The sequence below is a fragment of the Suricata suricatta genome, chromosome 2 (genome assembly GCF_006229205.1).
Source record: "Suricata suricatta isolate VVHF042 chromosome 2, meerkat_22Aug2017_6uvM2_HiC, whole genome shotgun sequence".
NCBI lineage: Eukaryota > Metazoa > Chordata > Mammalia > Carnivora > Herpestidae > Suricata > Suricata suricatta.
The window spans coordinates 140,748,376-140,763,612 of record NC_043701.1 but is presented as its reverse complement, the minus strand read 5'-3'; the positions used below and the strand labels follow the sequence as shown (position 1 = coordinate 140,763,612).

The following is a 15,237-nucleotide window of genomic DNA, read 5'->3' as shown; positions in this document are numbered from 1 at the left end:
CTTTCTGTCCATGGTCAGAAAACGTACATTTTTCATCTCCTTAAACCCTCCAGAAATCTCAAGCTGGGTGTTGTTATTACCCTAATATTATAAACAAGAAAGTGAAGGCTCAGAGAAGTTCAGAAAACTTCCCAAGGTCACCCAGCACTGACCAGTAGAATTGGAACTGGATGCTAGTCTGGTCTGACCACAGACTCAACACTTTCCTAGGCCCCTTTTCAGGATGCTTCGTTTGAGAGACAGAAGGTCTGAGTTCTGATCCTCACTCTGTTCCCAGCTACTTGTCCTTGGCAAGTCTCTTCCTCTGTCTAACCATCAGTTTCCTCATCTGTCCAATGAGAAGTGGATTGGCCCAAATGGTGTGTCAAATTCCTCCCTGCTCAGACATGTGAGGTTTCTGTTCAGTACCAACCAATGCCCACCAGAGGTGGGCACCAGTAGCCCGGGAGCCGGCATAGGAGGCCACACACACATGCTCCACGCACCGCCTCACCTTGAACTCCTCGTGGATGCGCTCCTCCAGGATTTTGGCAGCCTTCCGGTCCTCCATCTCCACCTTCCACTTCTCCGCCAGGATCCGGGCTTTCTCATTGGCCAGAGCATCTCGAAACTTCTTGGTGATTTCTGCCTCCTTCTGTCTCCTTCCAAGAAGACACCAGCAGATATGAGCTCATGTAGGAGACTGAAGGACCATGTAACAACAGAACTTCAAATAAAACCTATGAGCAATGTTTCCGGGTCTATCAGAGTGGCAAATATCAGGTCAGTGAAACTCAATGTTGGCAAAGTTAGAGAGAAATAGTCACCCTCCTGTATGGGGGTATAAATGAACAGAATTGTTCAGGAAGCCAGGGGGGAGAAAAAGGACTCAGAAATCCTATTTCTCACTCAAATTTATGAAGAAGTAGGTAGAAGATGTTCATCAGAGAATTTTTATAACATACCAAATGGCAAACAACCTAAATGTCCATCAACAGGACCAATAAGTTGGGTTTCTCATGTAATAGGTTACTATGTAGTAGCGTTAAATAACACTGTGAATCTATAGTAATCAAATTATCAGGGTGTGAATAAAGCACTTTACAAAGCACGTACTGCCTATATGCTCAGCGTGATTATCTCAGGTGGTGGGTGTTGAGTTGCTGTTACAATTTTACAACCAAAATATTGTTATTAACGGGTGCCTGGGTGACTCCGTTGGTTAAGCATCTGCTTTGGGCTCAGGTCATGATCTCACAGTTTGTGAGTTCGAGCCCCACCTTGGGCTCTCTGCTATGTGTGCAGAGCTTGCTTCAGATCCTTTGCCCCCCCCAACTCTCCCTCCCTTGTGCACTCTCTCTCTCCTCAAAAATAAATAAATACATAAATACTTTAAAAAATAAAATATTGTTATTAAAAGCTGATGGTAGGGGGATGTTAGAGTCAACTTCACATAGATTTCCAAATTTGAGGGGAAAAAAGTTAAAAGTTGTTTATGAAATAAGTCTGACTCCAAATCTCACTGGAGGCTCAACTATGCACCTTGTGTGGGAAATGCAGGTGAGGTAAAAAGGAATGAGGAGCCACCAAGGTGAATCCAAACTCTACTGTCCCAGGGACAGCTCCGTGAGGGTAAAGGAAAAGCATGTCATCTGTACTATCGCAGTGAATCATGTCTATGTCCAGATGGAAAGGATGTTGGTATGCCCACACCACAGATGTGAAAACCGAGACCCCCAGGTCAGCTTACAACTAACTGGAGGAGCCAGGATTTGAACCCACCAGATCTACCTGATGAAAGACTGAGGCTTTGGTCACCCGATCTTAGCTGAGCTCCAAAAGGCCAGCCATCTGCCTGGTGCCTCCTCCCTCCCTCCCACAACCTCACATCCTGCAGCTCCGACCCAGTGCCCATCTGCACCTCTCACCAGAGCTCCGCGGCCTCCCTCTGCGCCTGCAGCCGCGCCCTCTCCGCAATCAGCTCCTCAGAGATCTCTTCATAGGGCTTGTCGCCAGGGCCTTCTCCCATGATCCAGACCCAGACTTCGCCATCTGCCCCCAGGAGCCACTGGATGTGCTTGTCACTTGCTGCCTCACAGCAGAAGGAGGGACAAGGAAGGAAGAAGAAACAGGTCTGAGTTCTAGTTAGTACCGGATGAGCCAGGTTGGCTGATGGTACACAACCTTCACACCTCACTAGAGGGCAGTGTCATGGACAAAGGCATTCCAGAGAGATAGTGGCCCACGTGCAGTTCATCTCCATTTCTCCCTCCCGCCCCTTCTAGGGAGCATCACAGCCACCACGTCATGCTGCTGAAGCAGGTGCCCCAGGCTGGAATTAGTGTCGGAGGCCGAGCCCTCTGACATCCTGAGCAGACAGAACACCAGTGCTTTCTCTCTTCCTCCCTCCTGTCCACCGGCTGGAAACAAGGGATTGGAGATAGTGTTGCAAGATGAAGAGGCTCGGCCCCTGACCCATATCAGCCCGTAACATGAGGAAGGAAGAAACCCGTGTTACATTAAGCCACCGAGATTTCTCGGTTTGCCTGTTGCAACGGACTGCATTGATTTCCAGGACTGAAATGCAAATCTATCCCCAAAGCCGGGTAGTGCTGACACAGAAGTGTAAACTAAGTAATGTCATTGCCTTAGCAGGCTGGTGGCACTCAGCAACAAGCTGAATGGATGGCTAGAGATCCATGTTATTATGCAAGAGCAAAACATTTGATCAGATTGTCAGACACTGTAACTGGAAAGGCAGACCCTCGTGCCTTCTGACCTTGCCTCTCTAAGGGAAGAGATTGGAAAACAGAATATTAGTAGTGGGGGTTGGTGGCTAGCAGCTGTGTTCAGCAAGGTGTTAAGAGAAAGAAACAAGTTCAAGAAAGCACTGAGTGCTTAGCAAATACAAATGAAAGAGAATAGAGAGAATATAGAAATTTGGGACTTTTTAGGTTTGGAAAAACCATCTCTTCCTAGGGCCCAAATTATAAGAGATGGGATTTTTTTAATATAATTTACTTTTTTGTTTTGTTTTTTAATGTTTATTTGTGAGAGAGAGAGAGAGAGAGAGAGCGCAAGCAGAGAAGAGGCAGAGAGAGAGAGGAAGACACAGAGTCCAAAGCAGGTTCCAGGTTTTGAGTTGTCAGCACAGAGCCCAATGCGGGACTCAAACTCACGAACCATGATATCATGACCTGAGCTGAGGTTGGATGCTTAATCAACTGAGCCACCCAAGCACCCCAAAAGATGGGATTTTGTTAAGTTTTGCATGACAACACTTAAAGCTTCTAAGGTGAATAAAGTGACCTAAGGCACAGGTGGCCATGAGAAGGTGCTCCACGGACATCCAACTACAGACAGCATAATTGAGCATAATTGAGTTCAGTTCCTGTGCTCTTGTGTTTGCCCATGGCCATGCTTCCCAGAGGTGGCCCCAGCCTTTGACTGAGCATGGCGGGGCCATTCCTAGGGGACACCAGACTCTTCAGAGGGGCAACTTCCATGAACCCTTGAGAAGCCTCCCTTGGGCTGCATGGCTGCCTAGAACACCTCCTCCCCTAGTCTGCCTTCCCTGCCTCTTCCACTCAAGGTCCAACTTGTGCTGCAGGGCGATGGCTCTCCCACACTCGCCCAGCACTCTGCCCCTTTCCCCCCACAGGTGTTTCCAATAAGACCCTTGTGTGTGTAACCCCATCCCTGTCTCAAACTCCTCAGAGGGGCCAGGCTAACACAAGTGCATGAAGACTGCAATCCCTCCGCTTCCTTTTCGAACAGCCTAAGATAGATGCCCTTCGGTTGGACAGAGAGGTATAGAGAAAAAGAGGCAGAGAATTATAATCAGCTTGCAAAATACGTCTAAGAAATAAATTTAGGTGTTGTTACTGGGACGTGGAATCAAACAGATCAGAAACAGATCGGAAGCCCACTGTTTTTGTGTCTGAAATTTTAAAAAAAAGCCTTTGATCGTTCAAGACTTTAGCAACCATTGGGTACCCAACCTCCATGAATGAATGGGAGGCAGATTTCAAAGGGTATCCAAGTCCACGGAGGGCGTGGTCCTCAGCACTCACTTCAGATGAGGCTGGGGGTAGCAGGTGGGGGGGGCCTCCTCTAGGGCACAGTCCTACCCTTATTCAAGGCTGTCCCCTCACCACCAGGACAGAACTTTACAGCACCTGACACGTAGGACTTCAGGAATGCTATCAACTAGTGACTGAGTGAGGCTCTCACATTCTCCTCTTGTGCATCGTGGACATTCTGACTCTGCTCTGCTGCTGTGAACTGTGTCGTGAAGGTGGGTGTTGTTTAGATGGCATGTCTTTTCAGCCACATCCAGACATTACAGAGATTAATGCAGAATCCGTGCAGACTGTGGACTTTGGGCTGGATGCAGTGACTGCCTGAAACTCAAGGGTGTCCCCCTTAAGGAGATGGTGAGTATATTTATACAGAAGAGGAGAACACAATGTATAAGGGACCAGAATGACAATCTATGACAACAACCATACTGTCTGACACCCCACTTCCCTTTCCTGAGCCCACCTGATGACTGCTTGTCTCAGCTCCCTTTCAGCTCCATGGGGCCATGTGATGAAATTCTAGTCTATGGATGTCAGGGAATGTGATTTGTACACTTTCAAGCTGTGGCTTTTGCAACTGGTATGTCTTTTCCTCGTTGGCTCTCATCCACCCATCTTATCCAAGATGGTGGCATCATGAGGAAAAAGCAGCCTGATCCATGACTCCATGTTTGAAAGCCAATGACACAGAAGAGTTACCCCAACCACATCAAGAAATAAACCTTCCTCACTTAATCCGCTGAAATTTCAGGGTTTATCTACTGCCAAAGGCAGCACTAATTCCCTATTACAGGAGGGCACTGTCATTTTTCTGCATTTTGAAAGAAATATTATAATAGAGAAACACAGACTCAATTATGACTGGTAGAATTAGGGAGGAAACTGCTATTAAAATTATAAACTTTCTAAATTAATAGTGTGGGGAAATAAATGATAAGAGACCTAATGATCTTGTAAAAATATGTAGCAGCACCCAGGTGGCTCAGTGGATTAAGCATCTGGCTTTGGCTCAGGTCATGATCTTATGGTTCGTGGGTTCAAGCCCCGCGTCAGGCTCTGTGCTGACAGCTTGGAGCCTGGGGCCTGTTCCCCATTCTGTGTCTCCTCCTCTCTCTGTCCCTCCCCTACTCATGCTCTGTCTCAAAAATAAATAAACATTTAAAAATAATAATAAAAATAAAAATATATAAAAGGGACAAGAGAAAACAACCAAAACTGTGCAGCTGTTACAGCAGATACTGTCAGTTCCAACCACCACCCACCCCACCCCACCCTCCTCCCGCATCAGAAAATCCCAACCCGTTCAGGGTGTTGCAGTCATCTAGCAGCTTTGGGAAAGGCAAGTTTCTATGTTGACCTCAAGGGACAAGTATCATTGGTGAGCGATTGATCTAGGAGAGACCAAAAGTCCCTGTTTCTGACAAAGTGGGTATAAGTGGAAGTCTAAGTGAAGGGCTTTCCCCCTCTGAACAAAAGGAGAAGATTCCTTAGGAGAAACCCCTTCACCCTTTGCTCCTTAACTTCCTCCTTCCTCCTCCATGGAATGAAGACATGAAGCCAGGGATTGTTGGAAGATGTGTGCCTCTAGGAGGAAGAAAGCCACGGCTAAGGGGGAACAAGCAGAAAGAGAGGAGACGGGGCCTTGAGGTGCTGCTGAGCAGCTATACCAACACTAACCTGAGCAGCACCTCCAGCCGTGGCCTTGGGGGCAAGGAATGGACTTCCAAGAATACAGTCCTATCATTATCAAATGATACATGATCCTATGAGTATGAAATAGTTATTTAATTCAGCAACTATTTGCCAGGTACTCCATTAGGTAAGGACAAGCACATCCCTACCCCATACAGGTAACAAACACAAAATAACACCAAAACCCTAAACCCTAAGTATATTTATTAACACAAAAGCATGAACAGAATTAATTCCCCTGTTAAAAACCGGAGGCTTTCAGATGTGATCAAAAAATAAAATCTAGGGGTGCCTGGATGGCTTAGTTCATTAAGCATCTGACTCTTGATCTTAGCTCAGGTCTGAATCTCAGGTCATGAGTTCAATACCCACATTGGGCTCCACACTAGGCATGAAGTCTACTTAAAAAAATAATAATAGGGGCGCCTGGGTGGCTCAGTCAGTTAAGCCTGACTTTGGCTCAGGTCGTGATCTCTTGGTTTGTAGGTTTGAGCCCCGTGTAGGGCTCTGTGCTGACAGCTCAGAGCCTAACACCTGCTTCAGATTCTGTGTCTCCCTCTCTCTCTGTGTCCCTCCCCCACTTGTACTCTGTCTCTCCCTTTCTCTCAAAAATAAATAAACATTTAATAATAATAATAATGATAATATAAAAAGAATAGAAGAATAAAATCTAACTGTATTATTTAAATAAAGCATACATTTTTTACAAGAAAAAGGTTAAAAATAAAGAGCAAGGCAGCAATGGACTGAAAAGGTGAGCAAAAAGAAAGCAAGAGTGGCAATGCCAAACAAAGCAAATTTAAGGACAAATGTTCAACAAGAAAGAATACTGTGTGGTAATAAAAGGTGCACTCAACAAGATGTAACAGTCATAAACGTGACACAATATGCAATACAGCAGACAACTGCATCAAACAAAAATTCCTACCTTTTTAAATTCAGAAAAATATTTACTTGTTTATTTTGAGAGACAGAGATAGAGAGCAAGCAGGGGTCAGGTAGAGAAAGAGGGAGACAGAGAATCCCAGGCAGGTTCTCTGCCATCATTGTGGAGTCCAATGTGGGGCTCAAACTCACAAACCATGAGATCATGACCTGAGCCAAAATCAAGAGTTGGATGCTCAACCAACTGAGCCACCCAAAAACTCCTAACAATGCAAGAATAATTTGATAATGTATATATGGTGGGAGTTTTACTGCATTTATTTCAGAAGTTGGTGGATCAGATAGATTTTAAAGATTATTTAAATACTTAAAATTTTAAAAATTATTTAAAAATAATATAGAGGATTTGAATAATGTATCAACAAAATTTTAACTACAGAACTTTGTTCCTTAACTTTTGACATTATACTTTTTTTCCTTTTGAAATTCCAAATACATGAAAAAACTTTATAGGCCATAATCTCTAATAATAATATAAAAATTGGAAATCGATGGGAAAAATAGCCATTTTTAAACGTCATTAATAAATCTGGGTCCCCTGGGTGGCTCAGCCTGTTGAGCATCTGACTCTTGATTTTGGCTCAAGTTATGATCCCAGGCTCATGGGATTGAGCCCCACCTCAGGCCCCATGTTGGGTATGAAACCTGCTTAAGATTCTCTCCCTCTCTCTCTCTCTCTCTCTCTCTCTCTCTCTCTCTCTCCCTCTGCCCCCTCCCTGCTCGCACTCTCTCTAAACAAATTAAAAAAAATTTTTTAAACCATTAATAAGTTCATAAGTAATGTCTCCTAGGTAATCCATGAAATCTTAGGAAAAAATCAAAATTGAAATTATACATTATGTAAAAGGAAAATGTAGCCCCAAACTATTGACATACAAAAGAAAAATTATAGGCTTAAAGGCTTTCTTTTTGATGTCCCCATGAAGATATACCTCTCTTCTCCAAACACATAACAGAAATAGATAGAAAATAATAGGGGAAAAAATGCAAATACAAGAAACATCTCCACGGAATCTATTCCAAACAGGAATGTGGAAACAGCAAATAGGGTGGAAGTCTTGGACTGCAGGTGGCTACCCTAGCAAACCATGGCCAGCAGGAAGGTGACTCCTGTAGGGAAAAAAAGGAACAAAGGTTCTACAGGTAAAGCAGGGGACTGAAAGGATGGTTATTGAAGCCAAGTGCTTGGTAAGTTCAAGAAACAGCAAGGAGGCCATTGTGGCTGCAGTAGAGTGGACAAGAAGGAGAGTGGACAAAAAGGTGGAGAGGCAGCAGCAGGTCCTCCTGTGGTGGAAACATTGATGGCACAGGTAAGGACTCTGTATTTTATCCTGAGCAAGATGGAAGCCACAAAAAATGGAGAGTGGGGAAAGTAACATATTCATTTACATTTCAGAATGCACTCTGCCTGTTGTGGGGAAAACAGATGGGCGGCAAGAAAACTGTAGGCCCATTAGCATTTGTAAACAGTCCCTGTGAAAGACAACCATTTCTTGGACTAAGGATGGAGGAGTCATAAAGTGATTAAGATTTAATATATATTCTGAAGGGAAAGCAATACTTGCTTAAATTCCGGATACATATTGTGAAAGAAAGAGAACGAGAAAACTCCAATGTTACAAGCTCAAGTGATAGGATGAATGGTCAAGTGACTGAAACTGGTAACATGGAAGAAACAACTTGGAGAAATCCATGACTCCGTTTGGGCCAAATTAAGTTTGACATGCTTATTCAGTGTCCAATAGGCAGTTGAATAAAGTAAGGGGGAGAGGAGAGGCTCGAAAGAAGATAAAAACTTTTGCAGTCACCAGTGTACAGATATCTAAGGCCACAAAACTGGATGACAACAGAGAGTATAGGACAGAGGCCCAGGACCTTTCAATAGTTAGACAAGAGGAGGGCCTCCAAAGGAGACAGGAGACAACCCTAAAAGAGCGATATCCCAAAAGCCAAGGGGAGAAAGAATTTCTGGAATTAAGGAGGCATCAACTGCAGTCAATAGGATGAAGACAGAGAATTGACCACTGAATTTGGCAACATGGAGGTCATGGTTATCTTACAAGAGTGGTTTCATGAGTTTGTGAAAAGGATATAAATACTTGGAAACTTCTAGAGGCAAATATAAAAGCACATCATTATAACTTTGGGGAAGGGAAGAATTTTGTCTACAAGACATAAAAAGCATAAACTATAAGAGACAATGTTGATGAATTTGAATACAGATTAAAGCTTAAAATTTCTACACAGAAACACACCATAAAGGCAATTAAAAACCAAGCTGCCAACTGAGAGAAGATATTTGAGTACACATAACTGTCAAATGATTGCAACAATTAATTAAAGCAATAACAACAGCTAACTTCTACAGAAGGCTTATCTGCTAATCATGGTTCAACATATTTTACATCTGTTAACTTATTAATGTCCTGAACAATCTTTCCCTACTGGGGTCTTGTGAGAAAAATAAACCCTATAAAATGCAATTTGAATGATGATTTTTCTCAGTTCTCCCAAAGATGGTATATAGATAGTGCTAACTTGATGCACTGTAGAAAAGTTAGCTCATTACATACAGTGAATCCTTTAGGGAAGCCATTCTCAAATAATTTGCTCTCCAGAGGCCTTTACATTCTTTAAAAATAATGAGTTTCTCAAGAGCTTTTGTTTGAGTTATATTTACTAATATATAGCATATTCAAAACTAAAATTGGAAAAAAATTGTTTACTTAAAATATTGGCAAATCCATTACATGCTAACTTAGATAGCATTTTTATGAAAAATGGCTATAGATTCTAGAACAAAAGTATCTAATTGGAAGAGTGGCCTTGTTTTACATGTTTACAAATCGATGTGATGCCCACCTTAATAGAAAACAGCTGGATTCTCATATCTGCTTCTACATCCATTCTATTGCAATATGTAATTTTATTTGAGGTATATAAAAAATTTTTGACTTCACACAGATATATAGTTAGAAAAGAGAAGAAAATAGAAAATTGAGTTTTTCAGATATTTATTGATAATGTTTGATACTACAATGAAACTCAAACAAATTGTAGTGATGTGAAACCTGAAAAACTATCAATGAATTTATTGTACTTTGTTGTATTGGAACTCATTGATCATGTTAATTTCTTAGTTGTGATCAATATGCCGTGGTAATATAAAATGTTTCCATCTGGGGAAGCTCGGTCACTTTGCAACTCTTCCCTAAGTCTAAAGTTATTTCAAAATAAAAGCTTAAGATTTTAAAAAGCAAAATAAAATAAAAATCAGTTGGTTTATTTTGTGCTTCAAATGGATCTTTCATTAATGCATCATCTTGCAATGTTATTCATTGGTCCTTTGGAAAATATTGGTTCACTGAGTAAGGCAGATATTCCAAACATGGACACATTTTATTTGACAATATCAGAAAAATGATTGCTAATATCACTATGAATTGCATGAGAAAAACCTTTATGTATTGAGAATTTAATAAACTCTTGGTGACAGAAGTTTTCCCAAAATTCTAAGTTTTGATTGAAAGCTGAGATTTTATCATTGGTGTTGATTATTATGAGTTGTTTTTCTTGAATTGACAGATCCACTTTAGTCATTTTCAAATACCCAAGTGTTTTTTTTAGAGAGAGAAAGAGAGAGAGAGCATGCAGGGAAAGGAGTAGAGGGAGAGAGAATCTTACACAGCTTCCACATTCAGCACAGAGCCCAATGCTGAGCTCGATCTCAAAACCTTTAGATCATGACCTCAGCCAAAATCAAGAGTCAGAGGCTTAACCAACTGAGCCACCCAGGCGGCCCTGAAATATCCAAGTCTTAAAAAAGATATAGTTTGTCTTTCAGCCTACCTTCAAGTAAAAATGGTATTCTATGAATCAAGAGGTGCAGCACATGACTCAAGAAATTCCACAGTGCTTTTCCTCAAGACATTCATACTTTATACGCAGCAGAAATGCTTTATGCATACTTCTTGTGTTATCATTCAATATAATAAATCAGGCTGACTGTCTCATCGAGGAGTGAAACCATCATTAACTTGACTATAACATACAACGGTGGGAAAATACAATGACCACGGATACTAAGGCACCAGCCGATTTACCCACTCTTAATTTTGCATCAATAGTACAAGTGCAAATGTGGCAAAAAGGTCAGATAGCAGCTGAGTATTATTGTGAAAATAGTTTTAACCTTGTTGACATGCAAAGTCTCAGACCTCCAGGAACCTATGGACCACACTTCAAGAATCACTGCTAAAACATCAGGGCTTAATTTTTTCACAGATTCTTGATTAGGAAAAAAAAAATTGTCTGCAATATACAACGAACACTTATAAATAAATAAGAAAATGAAAACAACCCCACAGAAGAAAGAGCAACAGATAAGTGCCCAAATGCTACCAGTCGCCTACCAGTTACCCCTTCCACCCTCCTTTCACTGCTTCCTTGCTTTTAGTATGCAGAATTTAATCAAAACAGCAATATGCTTGCATAAAATTCTCATTTTTTAAAATCATGTTTTCTTTTTAAAAAATTTTTTATGTCTTTTATTTATTTTTGAGAGACAGAGAGAGACAGTGTGAGCAGGAGAGGGTCAGAGAGAGAGGGAGACACAGAATCTGAAGCAGGCTCCAGGCACTGAGCTAGCTGTCAGCATAGAGCCCAACACGGGGCTCGAACCCACGAACCGTGAGACCATGACCTAAGCCGAAGTCAGACACTTAACCAACTGAGCCACCAGGCACCCCAAAATTCTCATTTTCTATCTCCCTTCCTGGGAAGGGTGGTCATGTGACAAAGTTCTGGTCAATTATAAGTAAAAGGTAGTAAAAGAGCTGTGTAAAGTGTTTGCTATCCTGATACAAATAACACCCAGTCTTTCTCTTTTTTTCCCTTAAGTTTATTTATTTATTTTGAGAGAGACAGCATGAGCAGGGGAGGGGCGGAGAGAGAGGGAGAGAGAGAGAGAATCCCAAGTAGGCTCCGCACTGCCAGCACAGAGCTTGACATGGGGCTTGAACACACAAAGCTGTGAGATCATGACCTGAGCTGAAACCAAGAGTTAGACGGTTAACTATCTGAGCCACCCAGGCGCCCCAACTCCCAGTCTTTCTTCCCCCTATTCTTCATGACTTGAACACAGCTGTGGTGTTAAAAAGCACAATAACTATCTGAAGACCCAAATTACTACGCCACCATCTGAAGATCAAGAAAGAAATGCCAGCAACATTCACAGAGCCAATAACCCAGTTCAAGTCTGCCTACTTCTAGATTTTTTGGATAGGTGGGAAACAAACCCTACTTACAGAAGTCCCTGGTGATGGGATTTTCTATTGCTTCCAGCTTAACACATTCCTGTCACATTGATAGGAACAGACATTTCATGGAAGAGGAAACAAGAACAGTAAACTAACAAAGATACTTAACGTTAACACTAATTAAACACCAGCGTATAAAAACAAGAATGAACTATCAGTTCACTCCTACACGATTGGAAAGAATCTTGTAAAGGTCTGATGAGGCAAGTGTTGGGAAGGATATGGAGCAAGAAAAATTGTTACAATTGCTGATGGTAGAAGGTACTGATAGAACCACTTGGAAGATCGTTGGTAATGTTCCGTTAAGCTGAAAATGCTGTACGTTAATACTAAGGAATAGCACTTCAGGTCCTTAACTTACAGCATCTCTTTGACATGTGCCCAGAGAAAACGGAACCAGAAAATATCATTCAAATTTAACACCGTTCAAAATATGAAAACTTGGAAATAACATAAATACCCAATAAAGGAAAAATAGACAAATAAATCATGATATGTTTTTATGGTGTAATAACTCTATAGCAAGAAAAATATATTTGAACAATACAGATATGTGTCTTTTAAAAATGCATAACCACAAAATGAAATGAAATTCAGGTTGCACAGAGTATAATGTCATTCATTTCATGATTCAGCAACATAGTGCCTACAAAATATATATTACAGGAAAGGACATAAGCAAGATATACCTTGAATTTAATAAGAGTTGCATATTGGGAGGGAGACGGGGAGTAAAATTTTAAAAAGGCATTAACATAGGTCTCTACTGTATATGAAGTGTTTAAATAAAAACAAAGAAGGTGCTAATGTCAACATTTAATAAAGACATTATGGGTCCAAACACAAGAGACAGCAAGTGCTGGAGAGGGCGCGGAGAAATAGGAACGCTCCTGCCCTGTTGGTAGGAATACGATCTGATGCAGCCACTGTGGAAAACGGTACGGAGCTTCCTCAAAAAGTAAAAAACAGAACTACCCTGGGGCACCTGGATGGCTCAGTTGGTTAAGCCTCCGACTTCAGCTCAGGTCATGATCTGAGGGTCCGTGTGTTCAGGCCCCGCATCAGGCTCCACGCTGACAGTGTGGACCCTGCTTGGGATTCTCTCTTTCTCTCTCTCTCTCTGTCCCTCCCCTACTCACAGTTTTCCTCTTTCTCCGTCTCTCTAAAAACTAAATAAATAAATAAACTTTTAAAAAAAGCAAAAAGTAAAAGAGAAATAGAACTAACCCTATGATTCAGGGGCACCTGGGTGGCTCAATCAGTTAAGCATCAGACTTAGGCTCAGGTCATGATCTCATGGATTGTGAGTCTGAGCCCCACATCAGGCTCTGTGCTGACAGCTCAGAGCCCACTTCAGATCCTCTGTCTCTCTCTCTGTCTCTCTTTTCCTGCTCGTGCATGCATGCACATGTGTGCTGTCTCTCTTTCTCTCTCTAAAACTAAAAATTTTTAATAAGCAGGACATGGGTCCTGGGTTGGCTCAATCAGTTAAGCAACAAATTTAGGCTCAAGTCATGATCTCATGGCCCATGGGATGGAGCCCTACATTGGGCTCCACACTGAGCCCACAGAGCTTGCTTGGGAGTCTCTCTCTACCCCTCCCCAGCTCATGCTCTCTCTCTCTCTCTCTCTCTCTCTCTCTCTCTCTCTCTCTCTCTCTCAAAATGAATAAATAAAATTTCAAAAATAAATTAAAAATAAGAATTTTAAAAATTAAAAAAAAGGAAGAACTGTCCTGTGATCCAGTAACTTCACTACTGGGTATTCACACAAAAAGTAGAAAAACACTAATACGCATACCCTTAAGTTTATGGCAGCAACATTTAACATAGCCAAATTATAGAAGTATCCTGAGTGTCCATCTATAGATGAATGGATAAAGAAGAGGTGGTATATATTATGTAATTATATAATATCGTATATTATATATAAATTATACACACACACACACACACACACACACACCAAAATGGAATATTATTCAGCCATTAAAAATGAAGAATGAAATCTTGCCACTTACAACATGGACAGAGCTAGAGAATATAATACTAAGCAAAATAAGCCAGTCAAGAGGAAGACAAAAATCATTTTATTTCACTCATATGTGGAATTTAAGAAACAAAACAAACAAACAAGGCGGGGGGAATGGGAGAGACCGACATACCAAGAAACTAGAGAACATACTGATTATCACCAGAGGGGAGTTGTGTGGGGGCATGGGTGACAAGGTGATTGAGGATTAGAAAGTACACTGATTGGGCACCTGGGTGGCTCAGTAGGGTTAAGCATATGACTCATGATTCACAGGGTGGAGCCCTGTGATGGGTTCTGCATTGACTACACTGGGCCTGCTTGGGATTCTCTCTCTCCCTCTCTCTCTGCCCCTCCCCAACTTACGTGCACTCTCTCTCTCAAAATAAATAAATAAGCTTAAAAAAAAAGACTACACTTATCATGATGATCGCTGAGTAGAGAATAGTTGAATCACTATGTTGTACACCTGTAACTAATATAACATGTATGTTAACTATACTGGAATTAAAATTTTTTAAAAAACTTTTAAAAAGGGGGTGCCTGGGTGGCTTAGTAGGTTGAGAATCCAACTCTTGGTTTCTGGTCAGATCATGATCTCACAGTTCATGAGTTCATGTCCCACCTCAGGTTCCACATGGACAGTATGGGACCTGCTTGGGATTCTCTCTCTTCTGCCTACCTGCCTGCCTCTCTCTCTCTCTCTCTCTCTCTCTCTCTCTCTCAAAATAAATAAATAAACTTTAAAAAAAGTTTTAAAAAGTTGAAAAAAGATATTATGGGTCCATGAATATTCATTATATTATTTTCTATTTTGCCTAGATGTTCAAATATTTTTATGAGATTTTTAGAAGCTTTATTTTAAAAAGATGTACATGAATTAACTAAGTTTTCAGTCTAAAACATTTAAAAACTTGAATAAGATAAAAGAAAGCAAGAAAAAAAAACTAAGCCAATATTAGTGAAATGCAAAGCATATATGTCTAAACATTTGTTTGGAAGAATGTAATAAAATAAGAAATCACCTTAATTAGCATGACTAATTAAGTAAAGAAGAAATAAAACAAAAGAAGAAAACATTAGGAATTATAAAGACAATGTAAAACAAGTAGTGATTACAAGAGAAGTTCATGTGCTATTTCATGTTAATAAATTTGAAAACATAGAGGCAGATATAGGCATAGATCTTC

General features: G+C 41.1%; 1 protein-coding gene across 1 annotated transcript in view; it reads right to left on the bottom strand.

The window, feature by feature from the left end:
- SH2D4B (SH2 domain containing 4B) overlaps positions 1-15,237 on the bottom strand; it is a 90,456-nt gene that overhangs the window by 60,692 nt on the left and 14,527 nt on the right. The window contains exons 2-3 of the mRNA XM_029915695.1: positions 1,908-2,071; positions 494-641 (exon numbers count right to left, since the gene is read on the bottom strand). Coding sequence (XP_029771555.1) covers positions 494-641; positions 1,908-2,071 — 312 coding nt within the window. The remainder of the gene's footprint in view (positions 1-493; positions 642-1,907; positions 2,072-15,237) is intronic.